Source organism: Eublepharis macularius, chromosome 13 (genome assembly GCF_028583425.1).
Source record: "Eublepharis macularius isolate TG4126 chromosome 13, MPM_Emac_v1.0, whole genome shotgun sequence".
In the NCBI taxonomy this organism is placed as follows: domain Eukaryota; kingdom Metazoa; phylum Chordata; class Lepidosauria; order Squamata; family Eublepharidae; genus Eublepharis; species Eublepharis macularius.
In genome coordinates, this window is record NC_072802.1 from 42,922,431 (window position 1) to 42,938,436 (window position 16,006).

A 16,006-nucleotide genomic window follows, 5' to 3' on the forward strand; every position below is an offset into this window, starting at 1 on the left:
TGGTTTTCTTCCCTCTGCAGGAGGCATCACCCATGATACTTTCCAGAAGGAACTCATGTGCTTCGATCCCGACACGGACAAATGGACTCAGAAGGCTCCGATGACCACAGTCAGGGGCCTTCACTGCATGTGTACTGTTGGCGACAAGCTCTATGTCATTGGCGGAAACCATTTTAGAGGAACCAGTGATTATGATGACGTTCTAAGCTGTGAATATTACTCTCCAACCCTAGACCAGTGGACACCAATCGCTGCTATGCTCCGTGGTCAGAGTGATGTCGGGGTGGCTGTGTTTGAAAATAAAATCTATGTAGTTGGAGGATATTCGTGGAACAACCGCTGTATGGTGGAAATAGTTCAGAAGTATGACCCAGAAAAGGATGAGTGGCAAAAAGTCTTTGACCTCCCAGAGTCCCTTGGGGGCATCCGTGCCTGCACACTGACAGTGTTCCCTCCCGAGGACAATACAGGGTCACCTTCTAGAGAATCTCCTCTTTCGGCACCTTGAGAAATATCCCTGGACTTGCAATGACATTGAACCAATACTGTTGCACTCCATCATGGGTTCTCCTTTTTTCTTTTCAGTAGTATCTCTAAGGCTTACCTGAAAACACTCGGCACAGTTATTGGCAGGACAGGGGGGGAGGGCATTGCAGGCAGAACAATGATTTTTGTTACATGTGCTGTTTGATCTAGGATGTCTCTGCAATTGACAAGAGAACGTTCTGAAAAAGTCTTTTTGGAGCCAAATGAGTAACAAATGAGGCAATCAAGGTGGCTTTTAAAAAGAAAAAGTATTTGATTTAGGCACATTAATGTTATGTGTTGAGTGTGAGGGAGGTTGAAAAAGTGGTGATGGAAAGGGGGACAGGAGGATCTCGGTTGCGGTTTGCAAAGTTGTGGAGCTGAATGCCTTCCTTCCTCATTGCCTCTTTGAAAGGGAGGCGACATTGACCAGTGCAAATGGTCAGCATCTGTCTTGCCTCAACCTCCTCCCCCTTTTAACAGAGCGTATTTGACTTATCCATGAATCCAGTTAACTCTGTGGGTGCTGTTTGGAGGATGTGGAGTTCCTAAGGCAGAGAGGCAGGAGAAGCCCAGCAGTTTGGAAACATGAACGAGTATACAACAGTTGGACCCTGAAATTATAAACTAGGGTATGTGCTTGTGGAATTTTAAAAAAAAACCTTTTTGAGGTATAAAATAAAACATAAATATGAAGATTTTAATCAATCCCCCTTCCCGATTCAACTTCAGTCATTATCGAAACATAAGATATTCTTACATGGGGATTCAGTTCAGTTGTGCAAGCTGGTTGGATGCCTGCACTAAGTTTTAGGTAGACAAGGGCTAGAAATGTTTAATTTTAAGCCACTAAATTTTGACCAAATTCTTCCATTCACATGAAATTTCTCTTTTCTCCCCCCGTTTTGTTGGCAAGATAATTTGCCCATTACACCTCTGTATAAAATCTCAGTTAATGTGGTTATTTAGCACAAAATGCAGCTTGGGCCAAGAGCTGCTTTTGCTCAGAGAATTCAGACTACCCTGTTTCTTTTGTTCAATAAAACCTTTAACTGCAATTAGTTGTTTTTTAGATCTCATTAATGCACTCTTCCTGCTCTAGGCTCCCTGTTGCCAGGAAACCTCTGTATATATCTTTGCTACCCACACACAACACCTGGTGGGCAGCCAGTCTGCAAAGAGCTTCCAAAATGGAGAGTTTGACCCACTTTCTGGAAACCCCAGACTGAGCACTGATTGTGAATTCAGTGCCTGCAAAGGTGGCCATTGTGGCTGAACAGTTTTACAGAGTCTAGGCAAGCTGAGCTTTAGTCCTTCCCTCTAAAATGTTTCTGCTGCAAGCTCACAACGGGTTTGCTGGCTGTTGAATGGGAACAGGCACAATGTTTGACATGCATGGTGGAAGGAAACACACAGAATGGGGACTAGTAGGCTCACTGTTCAGATTCCCGAGAATGTGTGTCAGTATTCTTTTAAAAGCTTCTAGCCTTTATGTCTCCAAAGATAGGTTTGAAAGTGCACGTTATGTTGGCTGAAATCTCAGAAGTCAGGAGAGTAGCTAAATAAGATTTCCAGTGGTTGGGGGAGAGGGCAGGGATCCAGGGCTGTAGTGTTTCTTCTCTGGCTACCCAAAAAAGAATCAGTATGCCAGCTTGATCCAGCTTGCATGACTTCACAAGCTGCAAAATACAATGCACATTATTGGAATAGGTTGGGTACACAATCCTCCAGGTTCAGGAAGTGTGTGAGTTTTCAGAAGTAAAAGCTGTTGCAGGATTCAGCAGGATCCCAGTTTAGAGATGTCTGGAGCAGACAAGTTAAGTACTTTGGAAGCTGTTCTCCGAGCCATACAGGGCTTGCCAGAATTTCCTTATTTTGCAAATGTTGGGGGATTCCTGGAACATTCAGTGTCTTCCCTGGAGCTGCTCTGCTTAGAATGGAAAGAGCCACATGTGCTGAGAACCAGTAAGCCTGCTGGCATTTCTGTTTTTAGAAATTGGCATTTGGGAAATCTGAGTGTGGCTTCCTGCCCTTCATGCTTAACAAGGTGCTTGATAGCTTTTTTGAATGGCAAAGCCTTGCCCACTGTCCAATCACAGTAGCTATCAGTAAGGCTCCAGGATTGCCTTTAGAATGCCATGTAAGTGATCTGAGAGAGACTCTCATCAAAACTGGGCAGCCCTTATTTCAAGGCTGCAGCAAACTAGCTTTCCCTTTCTCCCTCCCCCTTCAATAAGTCTTCTTGTTCTATTCTTGTTTTGCTGAAGTGGCAACATATCAAGGCTGAAAGGCCCTTGGTAATCATCGACAAACTAGAGGCCAGGGCATGCTGTCATACTGCTAAAACAAATGGCAGTCTTCTGGTGGGACTGTGGCTCAGTGGTAGAGCATCTGCTTGGCATGCAGAAGGTCCCAGGTTCAATCCCTGGAATTTCCAGTTAAAAGATAGTAGGGAGTGTGGAAGATCTCCGTGCAAGACCCTGGAGAGCTGCTGCTGCTCAGAGTAGACAATACTGACTTTGATAGGCCAATGGTCTGACTTGATATAAGGCAGCTCCATGTGTCTTCTTGCATTTTTTTATTCTAGCAGTTTTTGCTTCATTTGATGCAAGAAGTGATAACAAATGTGTAAATATGAATGGATGTAATAAGGGGAAGACAAAAGAAGATGGTAGGGCCTTAGAGTCATGAAATGCAAGAAGAGCTATCTGTGACGTTTCTGTGCCAATTTCAGCTGTGACCATTCACAACTGCAGTAGCAAGATGGTGTTCTTTAACACATGGTAGTTTTAAAAGGCCTGGTCTTTATTCAGACGTTGATGAATGCAGTCTAGTTCCCTGTCATTTAATGCTAGATTTCCTCCTTTGAAGTTCCTTAACTGAAGAATGGTGATTTGGGTTAGCTGCAGAATGTTCAGGGAGACCAAAATGTTCTAAATGGACCCACCAACCTGCAGAGGAGAGCTTCATCTCATCTCGGTGTAAGTTGCTGCTCTGGGCTTGCTGTTTTGCAGCAAGGCAGCATCCGCAGGACAGTAATCCATGCAAAAATGGGAGTGGGCCCCCCTGAGGGGACGTACTATTTTTACACTCTCTAGAAATATAAAGCAAGAAGGGTGTTTCCAGTTTCAGCTGAGAAAGATGTGGAGTTTGGCGTCTGGCAGTTTGGGCCCCGCTGTTCTGAACTGAGGCCATGAACTGTTGAGGGAAAGATAATGTTTGGCCTTTACTGATACTAAACACTTGGTGTTTGTGTTCAAGGCACTTTAGTTCCTTATCCTTACAATAGTCCTACAAAGGCAGGGCAGTATCACTAGCCGATTGTAGAGTGGGCTGAGAGAGCGACTTGCTTAAGGCAAATTTGTAAGTTTATTGCAGAGGTAAATTGGTGTTATTGTTAAAATGTGTAGCTTTGAGGGATTATGTAACTTTGACTGTGTCAGTCCAGAGTGGGTGAACTCTGCTCTTCTATAGTCTACTCTCCCCACCGCCCTGGAATTCCCGCTGTCAACAGAAGCGTATTAAAGTTGCCAAACAGGAATACCTATAGAGGATCTTGTAAAGGGCTCAAGGGATGTGTGTTAAATCATCTTGGCTCGACGCTCTTCCTTGAAATAAGAACTGCTCTGCCATACTGGATCAGGCCAGGTCTACCTAGTCCAGGGCTTTGCAGGAACCCCAGCCAGGTGGTGACGTTCAAATGGCCTTCAGATCTCCCCCACTCTGTTCTTCGTCTTTCAAAGGACTCCTGCCAGGCTAGAACGTGTTTTCATCCCACTTAAGTGTGTGCACAGTTCTAGGAGCTCCTGTGTGCTCTTGTGGTCTTCAAGCTCCGATCAGAATTTGTGGTGGGGGTGCTTCCTCTCCCTCTGCTCTTGCGCAGACTCATTTCTTAAATACCCAGCTGTTCCGGAGGAATTTTCTGTTGAGAAGAATGCTTCACTGGCCCGCTTCATTTATATTTAAAGTTGCAGCTGTTTTGTGGGTGGTGCTGAGTGCAGCTGCAGGAAGCTGTTTGAGCAGCTGTCGACACCTGATCTCTTGGAGCTGCTGCAAGATTGGGGGGGGGAGGGTTTTCTGTCTTGATGTCTTTCTCTTTTATCCTGTTGTGTACAGTTTTCCTGTTCTCAGATATTATCAGCTTCTCTTCCTCTGTCCTAAAATTCTCCATCAGCTGAGCAATTGTCTCTCCCTTGACTATGATGCACATTTGGACTCATCCCCTGCACGTGCCTGCACAACATGTGTAAGCATGCTTGCCAGCTTCTCCCAGTGAACTGTTTTCTTCCCGCATCAAGGTGCTAAGTGGTGGACCCTGGACCCTGTTGGTCTGCTGCTTCTCACTGATTTGTCTGCCCTTTTTGACCCAGCGTGCTGTTAGCCGCTGGGGCCACCTCGGTGTCTCTAGGCGCTCACTTAGAGTATGGAGCTTTTCTGTTGCTTGTTTCTGGTACCGTCAGGTATGCGGCTTTTGCATGGGGAGATTAAGTTTAGCCAGCATCATTGCAAATAGCTGTTGATAGATCCATGCCTCTTTATTTATTTAGATTCTTAAGCCCCATGTTTCTCCCAAAAGGGGGCCCAAAGCATTGTTCTCGTTTGTTTTATCCACACAACGTCCTGGAGAGAGAGGTTAGGCTGAGAGCATTTGACTAGTCCAAGGTCACCCATTGAGCTCCATGGCATAGTGCCTCCCAGATCCTAATCTGACCCTAACCACGATTCTGGCTCTCCTATAGCTGTCTGTGCTGTTGGCCATTACCTCCTTGTAGTAGCAAATTCTGTCAGTCACATTACGTGCAGAAGTTCTTTTGTCCAACCTGAATCTTCTGCCAGCCACCTTTACTGTGTAACTGAGTGTTAGTGCTATGAGAGGAAGAATAACTTCAACATATTGTAAACCTTTGCCATATCTACCTCCCTCAGTAGCCTCTTTGCCTACCAAACTAAAAACTTCTAAGTGCACTGGCTTCTCCTTGAAGAGAAGGGGTTGCCAGCCAGTTATTTGAGTTGCCCTTTCCAATGCTTTCCCCCCCCCACTCTGAGAGTTTTGAAATTGGGTGGCCCAAACTTTGTATAGACCACAAAACAGCATTCTAATTCTTGCAAGTAATTCCTCCTCCATTTCCAGGGGAGAGCCAGTTTGGTGTAGTGGTTAAGAGCACCAGGACTCTAATCTGGAGAACCGGGTTTGATTCCCCACTCCTCCACTTGAATCCAGCTGGGTGACCTCGGGTCAGTCACAGCTTCTAGGAGCTCTCTCAGCCCCACCCACCTCACAGGGCGTTTGTTGTGGGGATAATAATAACATTGCTCTGAGTGGGTGTTAAGTCATCCTGAAGGGTGGTATATAAATCGAATATTATTATTATATTTATTTAGAATTTTTCTGTGCTCCTGCTGTAGAGGCCTGTTTCAGGTGGCTTGTAGTTAAAAACCATGGTATATAAAAAGCTGTTAAAAACAAGCCATTTAGACATTAGCAGCAGAAGCACATCACCCTGAGTCAACTCTGTCAGGCAGGATTCTGCCACAGCTGCAAGAGCTCTTTTCTGAGTCAATACATATATTCTGAGAGAATCTGAACTGGCTCTGAAGTTAAGGGTCTTTGCTCAAATGACCATCACTGGTTTCACTTGGTGTGGAACGGAGAGTGCGGGGGAGGATTAAGTATGAAGGCCTGGGTCTCGTTGCCTCCGGCTACTGAAGCACAAAAACAGCCAATTCTGGTGCAAAAAAAAAGTGTTCCTCTTAAGAAAATAAGTACCTTCTAAGGGAACAGATTCTTCCCTTTACAAAATCCTGTTTTAAAAACATTTTTCTCCCTAATTTAGCAATCGTTCTTTCTTTTTTTCTTGGAAAGAGGCTTTGGCAAATGAAATCAGATTCATGCTGTCAATCAAAAGTGCCTGGCAAATTGCTCAGAGGGAGGAATCATGTCCGTATCCATAACAACCACAACTGTTTCCGCCCCTGTCAATCTGCACTCTTGATGAGAATATTCTCCCTTAATGTACTAGGAGCCTTTGTGGGTGGAACACAGCTGATCTTTCCATTTTTTCTGGGCCACAATCCAGCACAGAGTTATGCACAGAGGAGCCCAAGCCAGTTTCTATAAAAGTAATTAACAACTCTAAATAAGTTAACACAAAAGGGAAGAGTCTGTAGCTAGCACGTTGATGGACTAGACTTTCATGCTGGAGCTTTGGCAGAACTTCCCTCATTCTGATGTGTACATAGAGAGTAGCTGCTCAGATCTTGGCTCAGGCCGCGCTTGGTGGCAGCTTTTTTTGAACCTTTTTTGAAAATTGGCAACATGGTTGCCCTAAAGAGAATGAAGGAGAGAGGACTACAGAGCTGATCCAACATTCATAGCTGTGGACTGGAGAAGATGGCATTCTTGACATGTTACAGAGGCTTGTGACTGGGACCTCAGAAAGCCTGGCAGACTGTCATCCCCTGCACCCCGCTCATTTGGTTGTGCTGGATGTTAACCATTGGCACTTGCTGCTGCAGGGACCACTTGCCTGATGCTTGGCCCTTCCTCACTGTTAGCATCAGGTCCTCCAGTCTGCTCACAGAGTGGCAGGAAAGCTGCTTGCTGCAGTCTAAGGACAGGGCTGCATGGATGCTGTGATACCACAAGAGTGCTAAACGTAGTGGGTACAGTCTGGGAACTCGCCCTCACCCGCCCCACCCCCCCTCTGTGTAGAACTATATATATGTAGCAATGAGCAAGAGTTCAGTAGCACCTGCAAGGCTAACAAAATTTGTGGTAGGTTATGAGCTTTTGTGAGTCACAGCTCACTTCTTCAGGTGTCAGGTATCTTGTGTGGCTCACGAAAGCTCATGCCCTACCACAAATTTTGTTAGTCTTATAGGTGCTACTGGACTCTTGCTCATTTGTACTGCTACAGACAGACTAACACAGCTACCCATCTTGATATATCTGTGTATGTGTGTGTATGTCTGTCCAATAAATCTCAGCTCTCTCATTTTATTTTTAGACAAGTTTCTAGTCCTTATGCTTTTCACAATAGGCTTAGAAGTGCATTGTCAATGTTTGCTTGAAATCTCTAGACGCACCTAGGTGATGAATTTGGTGGTTGGCATGTGTTTATGGCCTTGGTAACTTTGCCTTTTCCCATAACTGCTGAAAATGAGAATAAATTGTGTAGAATAGGGGAAAATCGCAAAATTCCTCCTATCTATAGAAGCTGTGCAGACCTTATTGATATAGCTCTTGAATGCAGAACACAAGATAAGAGCATCCCTGAGAACAATGGCACTTGATAATGTGATTGGAAGGGGTGCTAAGATAAAGTATGAGAGCAGTTTCAATAAAGTAGATTGCTTAGTATCATCCCTGTGCTGAGTTATAGAGAGCAGCAGCTTTGCTGAAGGCCACCTGAGTACATAACCATACAAGGTCTGAACTAGGGTTTATCACTCAGTTTTGCCAGACTCCACCATTTCTAAGGTAGGTGAGGGAAGATTTCTGAATGGATTCTGTTTCTATGGATGTAGCAGCACCAAAGTGCAGTTCCATAGCTGTTCATTAAGTTCTGATGTTCTCTAAAACCTCTCAACAAAAAAAGTTTAAATCGCACTTGGTGAAAATGGTCACATGGCTTGTGGCTCCGCCCCCTGATCTCCAGACAGAGGGGAGTTTAGATTGCCCTCCACACCAGTGGCGTGGAGGGCAATCTAAACTCCCCTCTGTCTGGAGATCAGGGGGGCGGGGCCACTGGCCATGTGACCATTTTCAAGAGGTGCCGGAACTCCGTTCCACCGCGTTCCTGCTGAAAAAAAGCCCTGAAGGTATGCGTCAAACATTTCTAAATCTCCAACTCCTCCAAGATTCCGGGCTGACTCCTGCTAGGTCCTAAACAGCAAGTGCTTTGCTTCATGGAGGCTGGCAAAGATTCCATTTCTCAATGTCTCTGTGCCCTGGGGGCATCTGTCCTTGGTCAGAAACAGAAGCAATGGATGCTAAAGACAAGGGCATGTTGCCTTTTTATTCCGCAGCATGAACCTACCTGAATGTATCGGGAAGCCTGAAGGTCAACACAAGGAAGGATCGTGCATTGTAATCTCCTCCCACCCCTAATCTCTTCAGGCCTGAGCTAGACAGACAGTAGAACGAGATGGCAGTGTGCTGAGATGGTGGAACAGGCTGTACCACTTCAGATTCCATAGGAAGGGTTGTGCTTTTCAAAACTGCCCTACCTTGACTCCCTGTAAATAGAAAACTATCACAGCATGCAAAGATGGGCATTTTATTTTGCAGTGTTTTTTGAATTGGGAGAGCAATGAAAAGGTAATACCCCCACCTACAGTCTGAAGTGGTACAGCCAGTTTTAACATCTGATTGTGTTACATGGGCTCCAGTTAGCAACCATTCCCGCTCCCCTCAGTTGCAGTTATCACCAGAGGGGGAGGATCTGTCCCTGCCAATATGCTTATTTTTGCCCTCCAAAAGAAACCTAATAATATTGCCTTTTAAAGCAGGAGAGTCCAGCTGGTGCTTTCTGTGCCAGCCAGCTAAGTCAGGATGCCTAGTTGTGTGGTGGGTTAGGGTTGTTCTGTTCTCAAACTCATCAGTGCTCAAAAAAAGCATCCACACCTTCCTCAGCCACACTGTGAAGTGACTGAGTGGAAGCCATGGCTACAGCCAAGCCCGTGTCAAATACGTCACGCACCCTCGCTCGCCTCCTCACCATATTTCCTCCAAAGAGCTGGGTGGAGCTTCAGACCCAGCAGGCGACGTGCACGGAAATGGTGATTCAACACAGACTCAGTTGTACCCTCCTCCTACTCAATCTGAAGGCTGGTTTATTAATGAAAGAAGTCCTTCAATGTACTGCGATGTCAGTTCCCACATGGATTAGAGCTAGTTGTGCTAAAGTTTTGAAGTTTTCTTGTTAACAATGATTTAATACGTACACACACAGTGTGTGTTGGGTCATCTGCTTTTCAGTTGTTTAGAAAATCACTTTATTTTGGAATAAGAATACCGAATTTACCTAGGAAGAGTTTAAACTCTTTTCTACATTCCTCTCTTTCAACTTTTGATTTCCTGCATTACTGTTTAAAGTTGATGCTGGTGCTTGCAAATTCAGCTGTAGCAAAAGGCCTGACCTGCCTTATATGCTCAATGTTTCCTTCACTGTTGCAGAGTGCTGTCTGAAAGAGCTACCTGACTGATAGCAGTGTACACAATATGCAACTTCAATGCTGAACCTTCAGATGGTAGAGGTACCTTTAAAGCCACAATACTCTTGTTAATGGTGGCCTCCAAGGATGGATTCCAAATCATTGTGGGGTCCTGAACATGTAATAATTTGTGGAGTGAAACAACTCTCTCCTTTTACTAGGCTACCAAGCCAGACCTTGTTTAGCAAAACCTAAATGTACATGTTTCGCTACTTGACAGGTACTATGTATGCCAGTAGCCCAGCAGCACTGGAAGGTTGTTGGCTGCTGTTCTGAGCTTCATCAAGTCTAGACTTTCAGTAGCCAACAAGCTGGAGTCCTTTAAACTGTTGGGTGAGTTGCAATTTTCTCTTCCTTCATTTCCCTGGACTCTGGCTTTCTCTTCCCTGTAGCATCAGGTTCCCCACTCCTTCCTTCAATCTGCTTCCTGCTAGTACAGGAGAAAAATCTGCTTCATGTCGCTTTCAGGCTTTGCTAAGACATCTGCAAGCAAGGGGTGCAAATGCAGAAAGAAGCAGCGCTTGACCTCCCGCTGTGATCTCCTTGCTTCTGTCCTGTGCAATAATATGGCCGAGAAATTCATCCTGATGGATGCCCTAATGGATCCTGGTTTGTATAGTTCACATGCAGTAAAGGGCAGGGATGAATTTCTGTCTTGTGAATCTCCCCTCTTCCCACACAGAGAACATAATAATCCTGTTCACATGTTACAGTGAGCACAAGAATACCCTGTATATATGGACATATGTCTGTAAGAAAAAGCCAACACACAATCATTTTACTAACAAAACAGGGGACCAGTGCATGGATGAATGTGGGGCTTCAATTTCATGTTCCACTGTACAGGCATTGAGATTTACACAATACATGTACAAAGAAAAATCAAGTGTACACTGTACATGGCTTGTATGTGCATTCACTGTAACTTGTGAACATGCCTTAAGTCTAAAATGAAATCTGCATAGGAGCATCCTTGCTCTCTTTACCTGTTTTTGGTGTGGATGGGAAAGATCATGTGAGCTGAAGCTGTGGACATAGGGTGTAGACTCCCTGGCACAGATTATGATGCCTGTGAGTAGGAGGAGAGCCCACTCATGCAGCTTCATCCTGCGCATAAATTTCATTTCACCTGGAACTGCTAGCCGAGATGTGAAGAGTTTACTGCTTAATAAGTGATCGCTCATCTGCTTGAATTGCACATTGCAAGCAAATACACAGTCATTTCAGGAAATGCTAGCTTTTTATCAAGCATTCAGAAATAGTTCTCAATTGTATTGCACATGTTCTGCATCAATATGTTCTTATTCGGCTTTCCTGTAGTTGTCCACTGCCCATCCAACCAACCTACTGAAAATAATTCCTTACAGTAGAGCTGCTTTCCTGTTGTGGCTTACCTCTCCTTTTCCAGCCCTGGAGGTGTTGAGTCTTCAGGCAGCAGGCTCTTTTCTCCCTCAAAGGGAACCCAAATACAGTTATTACAAAGCCCTGCCTTCCTCCTTTGCCTCTGGTCACCCATCCTTAACTACAGTTACTAAAGGTAAAGGTAGCTCCCCTGTGCAAGCACTGAGTCAGTACTGACCCATGGAGGGGAGGTCGCATCACAACGTTTTCTTGGCAGACTTTTTACGGGGTGGTTTGCCATTGCCTTCCCCAGTCACCTAAACTTTACCCCCAGGAAACGGTACTCATTTTACTGACCTCGGAAGGATGGAAGGCTGAGTCAACCTTGAGCCAGCTACCTGAACCCAGCTTCCACCAGGATCGAACTCAGGTCGTGAGCAGAGCTTGGGCTGCAGTACTGCAGCTTACCACTCTATGCCACGGGGCTCTTTATAACTACAGTTACTAGGAGGAAATATATGCTCGGATAAAAGATGGACCTGTAAGTAACAAATGATACAGTAAAATCATTCTCTGGCTAGCCTATTAAACCAGAGAAAGGTGAAAACTGCCCCCGCAGCTCTGTGCTTTTGAGCATTGCAGGATGCTTAGAATCAAATTGGTGAAGCCTTTCCAAGCATGAAAATGCATATGCAACCAGGTCAGGTCAGAAAACCTGAGCCATTCCCCCACTGATAGGGCTGAACCTTTCCCCAGCAGGATAAAAGTACAGGGCTCCATATGTGGCTTTGGACTGGTAGCCAGCCAGAGAGCCTTTTGAAAAGAAACTAGGAAATAAATTTCTAATGCAAGAATAGCATAGCAGTGGCAACATCTGTTCCAAAGCTGCCTGGCCCACTCAATGTGACCCCGTGCAGCTTCTGAATTCCTAATTTTTTAAAAAATTTTTTGCTTGCAGCTAATTCAGGGCCTTTTTGGAGCCAGTCTCATTTGCAGAGGAAAAACTGCTGAGTTTAGACAATAGCAGTTAAGACTTTCCCCATCCCCATCTGTAGAAATTCACTGAGATGCTGCTCTACACAGCCCTACCCTGGCCCCATTGCGTAGGATTGGATGTTGCTTCTCCTGGGAGGAGGAAAGAGAGCTGTGCGTGCTTAGAGACTCTTAAACGGGACATTAAGAGTCCCATTTAGGTGGTGCTAGAATGCACTCTGTCCTTTGAACAGCTGCCTGAAAGACATTGCTCTCCCTCAAACTGCGTTGCAAAAGCTGCATCTATTGAATTTTCTACATATTATGAACCTGTTGAAAGCAGGGGGCCTCTGTCAGGGGAGGGGAGAAATGCGACAGATCTACACAAGCTCTGGCATGAGAAATGAATTTGGAGGAGCTGAGCAAAAAATGTGGTTCAAGGCATACTCCCCAAAGAATAAATGCAACCAGAGGGGAGACGAGCAAATTATGATTTTTAGATAAATTCAACACAACCCTTAAATGTCATCTGTATGTGTGATATACGCAACCGCTTGGCATCAGGAAAAGGAAATAAATTGCAACCCCAAAACTGAAGCTGGACTGCTCTGTGTTCAGACATTACAAAAGTGTCTATTTCTGTGCTTTCACTTTGAAAATAATTTCTCTGGTCCTCATAGTTGCAGAGCTGTATTTGGGAGAATGTTGTCTGAAAAGATCTCCTCTGTTCTGTTTCTTTCAGTAGAGTTTGTGGCAAGAATACTTCATGGGCTGAATCCACACTTACCTGCATAGCAGGAAGCAGTCGGAATGATAGCTATACGACTGTTTTGCGCTATGCTGGTAAGTGTGGATTCAGCCCTGGTAGATTGCTCCCCATGTTAGTCAGCAGCACTCAGCAGACATGAGATGCCACCTTGGATAACAAAATGTCTTGCTCAGCTGTCAAAGAAAAATGCCTTATGAAGCCATCTCCCTTATGAAGGAACTGATACAAACATTTTTTTCTTTTTGATACCATATTTGATCATTGGTTTCAGTCAGTTTCATTTTTGTTTGATTCCCCACTCCTCCACATGAAGTCAGCTGGGTGACTTTGGTTCAGTCCCAGCTTCTAGGAGCTCTCTCAGCCCCACCCACCTCAAAGGGTGATTGTTGTGGGGACAGTAATAACATACTTTGTAAGCAGCTTTGAGTGGGTGTTGTCCTGAAGGGCAGTATATAAATTGGATGTTATTATTATTAAGCCAACCTACCTTTTCCTGTCCCCTTCCCACCGTCTTCAGCTATATTTATTATTTATTTACTGCATTTATATTCCATCTTTATCTGCAATGGGGACCCAAAACAGCTTGCATCACAATGTTTGCCTCCATATTATTCTCACAACAACCCTGAGAGGTAGGCTAGGCTGAGAATGTGTGACTGGATCAAAGTCACTAAGTGAGCCTCCACAGCACAGTGGCAATTCAAACCTGGGTCTTCCAGATCCTACTCTGAAACACCTACTACACTACACTACCCTGGATTGTGGTAGGGGAGATGCTGCTGTTGAACAGTAGCAAACAGCCAGGCTTGGGTGAGTCATGCAGGTCATGTGGTATCAAGTTGCCCACTGGTTAATTCTGGCCCTGGCTTCAAAGAGTTCTCTCTCAAAGGCCAAAACAGCCCTAGAAAGGGCCCTTCCCCTCTCTCTGCCTTTTACTTAACATAAACCAAGCCTGGGATGTAATTATGGTTGCCAAGCAATAGCCAGTGAGGGCATCTGGTAAAATCTATAGGAATTCCTTTTATAATTTTGGTTTTTTTTTAAATCACCCCAATGTATTTTTTTTTAGATTTCAGATTTTTCTGCAAACCCGGGGCATTTTTCAGGTGTGTTGAAGTTTTGTCTTGTATGTTTATGTCTCCAATGTCCAGATTTACGTATCCCCAGATCAGGGCCAATTGGCTTTTCATATATAAGACTAATAACAATCTGTTTGCATGTGGTGTAGAAAAAACAGTACTGTTAAGTGGTTTGTTTACTGCTTGAAAAAGACAGGGCGAAAGCCTTACTCCCTATGCTGTTGCCTGGAAGAACATCCTTATATCCCCTGCTGTCTGCAGCATTCTTTTATTATTCTGAAAAAATCCTCACTGCTCCCCGCTCGGTACACCAGTGAATTTAACCAAATCTGGACGACTCCTGCCCTGTTATCATAATTAAAACGTATGGTCAGGGGGAGCTGTGCCAGTCACAATGTTTATAATAAGAGGGATGCTTTCCCTCTGGCTTTCACTCGTTTCCCTGATGTTGTCCGGAGGCTGGGATGCTGGAGGCTTCAGTGGTTTCTGTGGCATAACAGATAAGGACCAAAAGCTAATTAAGATTATAACCATTTCTTTGGGGGGTTTCTGCCATGGAAGAAAGGCTGGGGTGCTGCTTGATCTGAGCTTTACAACCTCTCTTACTGCTACAATTTCTTTGCCTCCAATCTTTCACTATGAATTTCTTTGCAGAAAAATGAGTTCATAGTTTGGGCTCCTGAGCAGTAGATGCTCAATCCACTTCCTAATTCCTCTTGTGCCCAGCCCAAAGTCCTTACCCTGGCCCAGGGCTTTTTTCTGGGGAAAGAGGTGGTGGAACTCAGGACCGCACAATGACATCACTTTGGGTCAGCTGGAACAAGGGGGGAGTTTTGTAAAGTTTAAATTGCCCTTGGCGAAAATGGTCTCATGGCCAGTGGCCCCGCCCCCTGATCTCCAGACAGAGAGGAGTTTAGATTGCCCTCCGTGCCATGGCACGGAGGGCAATCTAAACTCCCCTCTGCCTGGAGATCAGGGGGCGGGGCCACTGGCCATGTGACCATTTTCAAGAAGTGCCGGAACTCCAGTCCATTCCACTGTGTTCCAGCTGGAAAAAAGCCCTGGCCTGGCCTTCCATGCTCTTGACAGTTCTTCCCTGGACTTGACTCTCTTCATCCTTTTCATAGTCTCAATTTTCAAGTCTGTTAAAAAGGAGCGTTTTTTTGTTCTCATGCCTAAACTGACTAGAAAGGGTGGGACGGGGGAGTGTTCAAAGTGTACAGCATGCAACTATATAGCTCTGTAAGGTTGCCAACTCCAACCGGAGATTTGCAGAAGGGAGGGAGCTCAGTGGGGTGTTCTGCCCTCAGAAACTGCCATTTCCCCCAGGGAAACTGATCTCTGTAGTCTGAAGCTCAGTTGTAACTCTGGGTGGACTCCTGGAGGTTAGCAACACCCGCTATTAGAGCCCCTGCTTTGCATGAAGAATGTTCCAGGTTCAATCCCTGGTACATCTAGTCAAAGATCGCCATCTAGCAAGTGTTTAGAGAGACCGTTCTCTAGCACTGCCAGCCAGAGAGCGAACTACTAAGATGGATGGACCGATGACCAGACTCCATATGTAATAAAAATGGTTCGGTTCCTATTTTCTTGCTTCTTTGAGCTGCGATTGTCCTTCCACAGTATTCTCAGCCCTCTGAACATCACTTTTCAATAGCTGTGCCCCATCTCCCCTTTGGCCTGGAATTCTCTCCCAGAGTTCCCAATGGACCTCCTGCCCCTGCTTCCACTTCCTCCTCAAAACTCATGGTTTTTATGAAACATTGACCACTAGTCCTCACTGCCAGCCAAAAGAAAGGTGAGGTATACATCCATACTTACTTGCTCTGATTAGTGTCCCATTCTTGTAGTAAAGGGTCCAATAGCACCTTTAAGACTAACCAACTTTATTGTAGCATGAGCTTTCGAGAACCACAGCTCTCTTCATCAGATGCATCTGATGAAGAGAGCTGTGGTTCTCAAAAGCTTATGCTACAATAAAGCTGGTTAGTCTTAAAGGTGCTATTGGACTCTTTACTCTTTTGCAACTACAGGCTAACATGGCTAACTCCTGGAGCTATCCCATTCTTGCCATTCCTCTCTCCACCAGCATTCAGATTATAAG

General features: G+C 45.0%; 1 protein-coding gene and 1 non-coding gene across 7 annotated transcripts in view; both read left to right on the forward strand.

The window, feature by feature from the left end:
* The window catches only part of KLHL13 (kelch like family member 13), a 77,863-nt gene extending 76,288 nt beyond the window's left edge, over positions 1-1,575 (forward strand). For all 6 annotated transcript variants that reach the window (XM_054996932.1, XM_054996937.1, XM_054996935.1 and 3 more), the window contains one exon: positions 21-1,575. In XM_054996932.1, coding sequence (XP_054852907.1) covers positions 21-508 — 488 coding nt within the window. In that variant the 3' untranslated portion in view covers positions 509-1,575. The remainder of the gene's footprint in view (positions 1-20) is intronic.
* A 1,315-nt stretch (positions 1,576-2,890) lies between these two features.
* TRNAA-GGC (transfer RNA alanine (anticodon GGC)) lies at positions 2,891-2,962 on the forward strand. Its single transcript has one exon. It is a non-coding gene; the product is annotated as a tRNA-Ala (tRNA).
* The last annotated feature ends 13,044 nt before the right edge of the window (positions 2,963-16,006 follow it).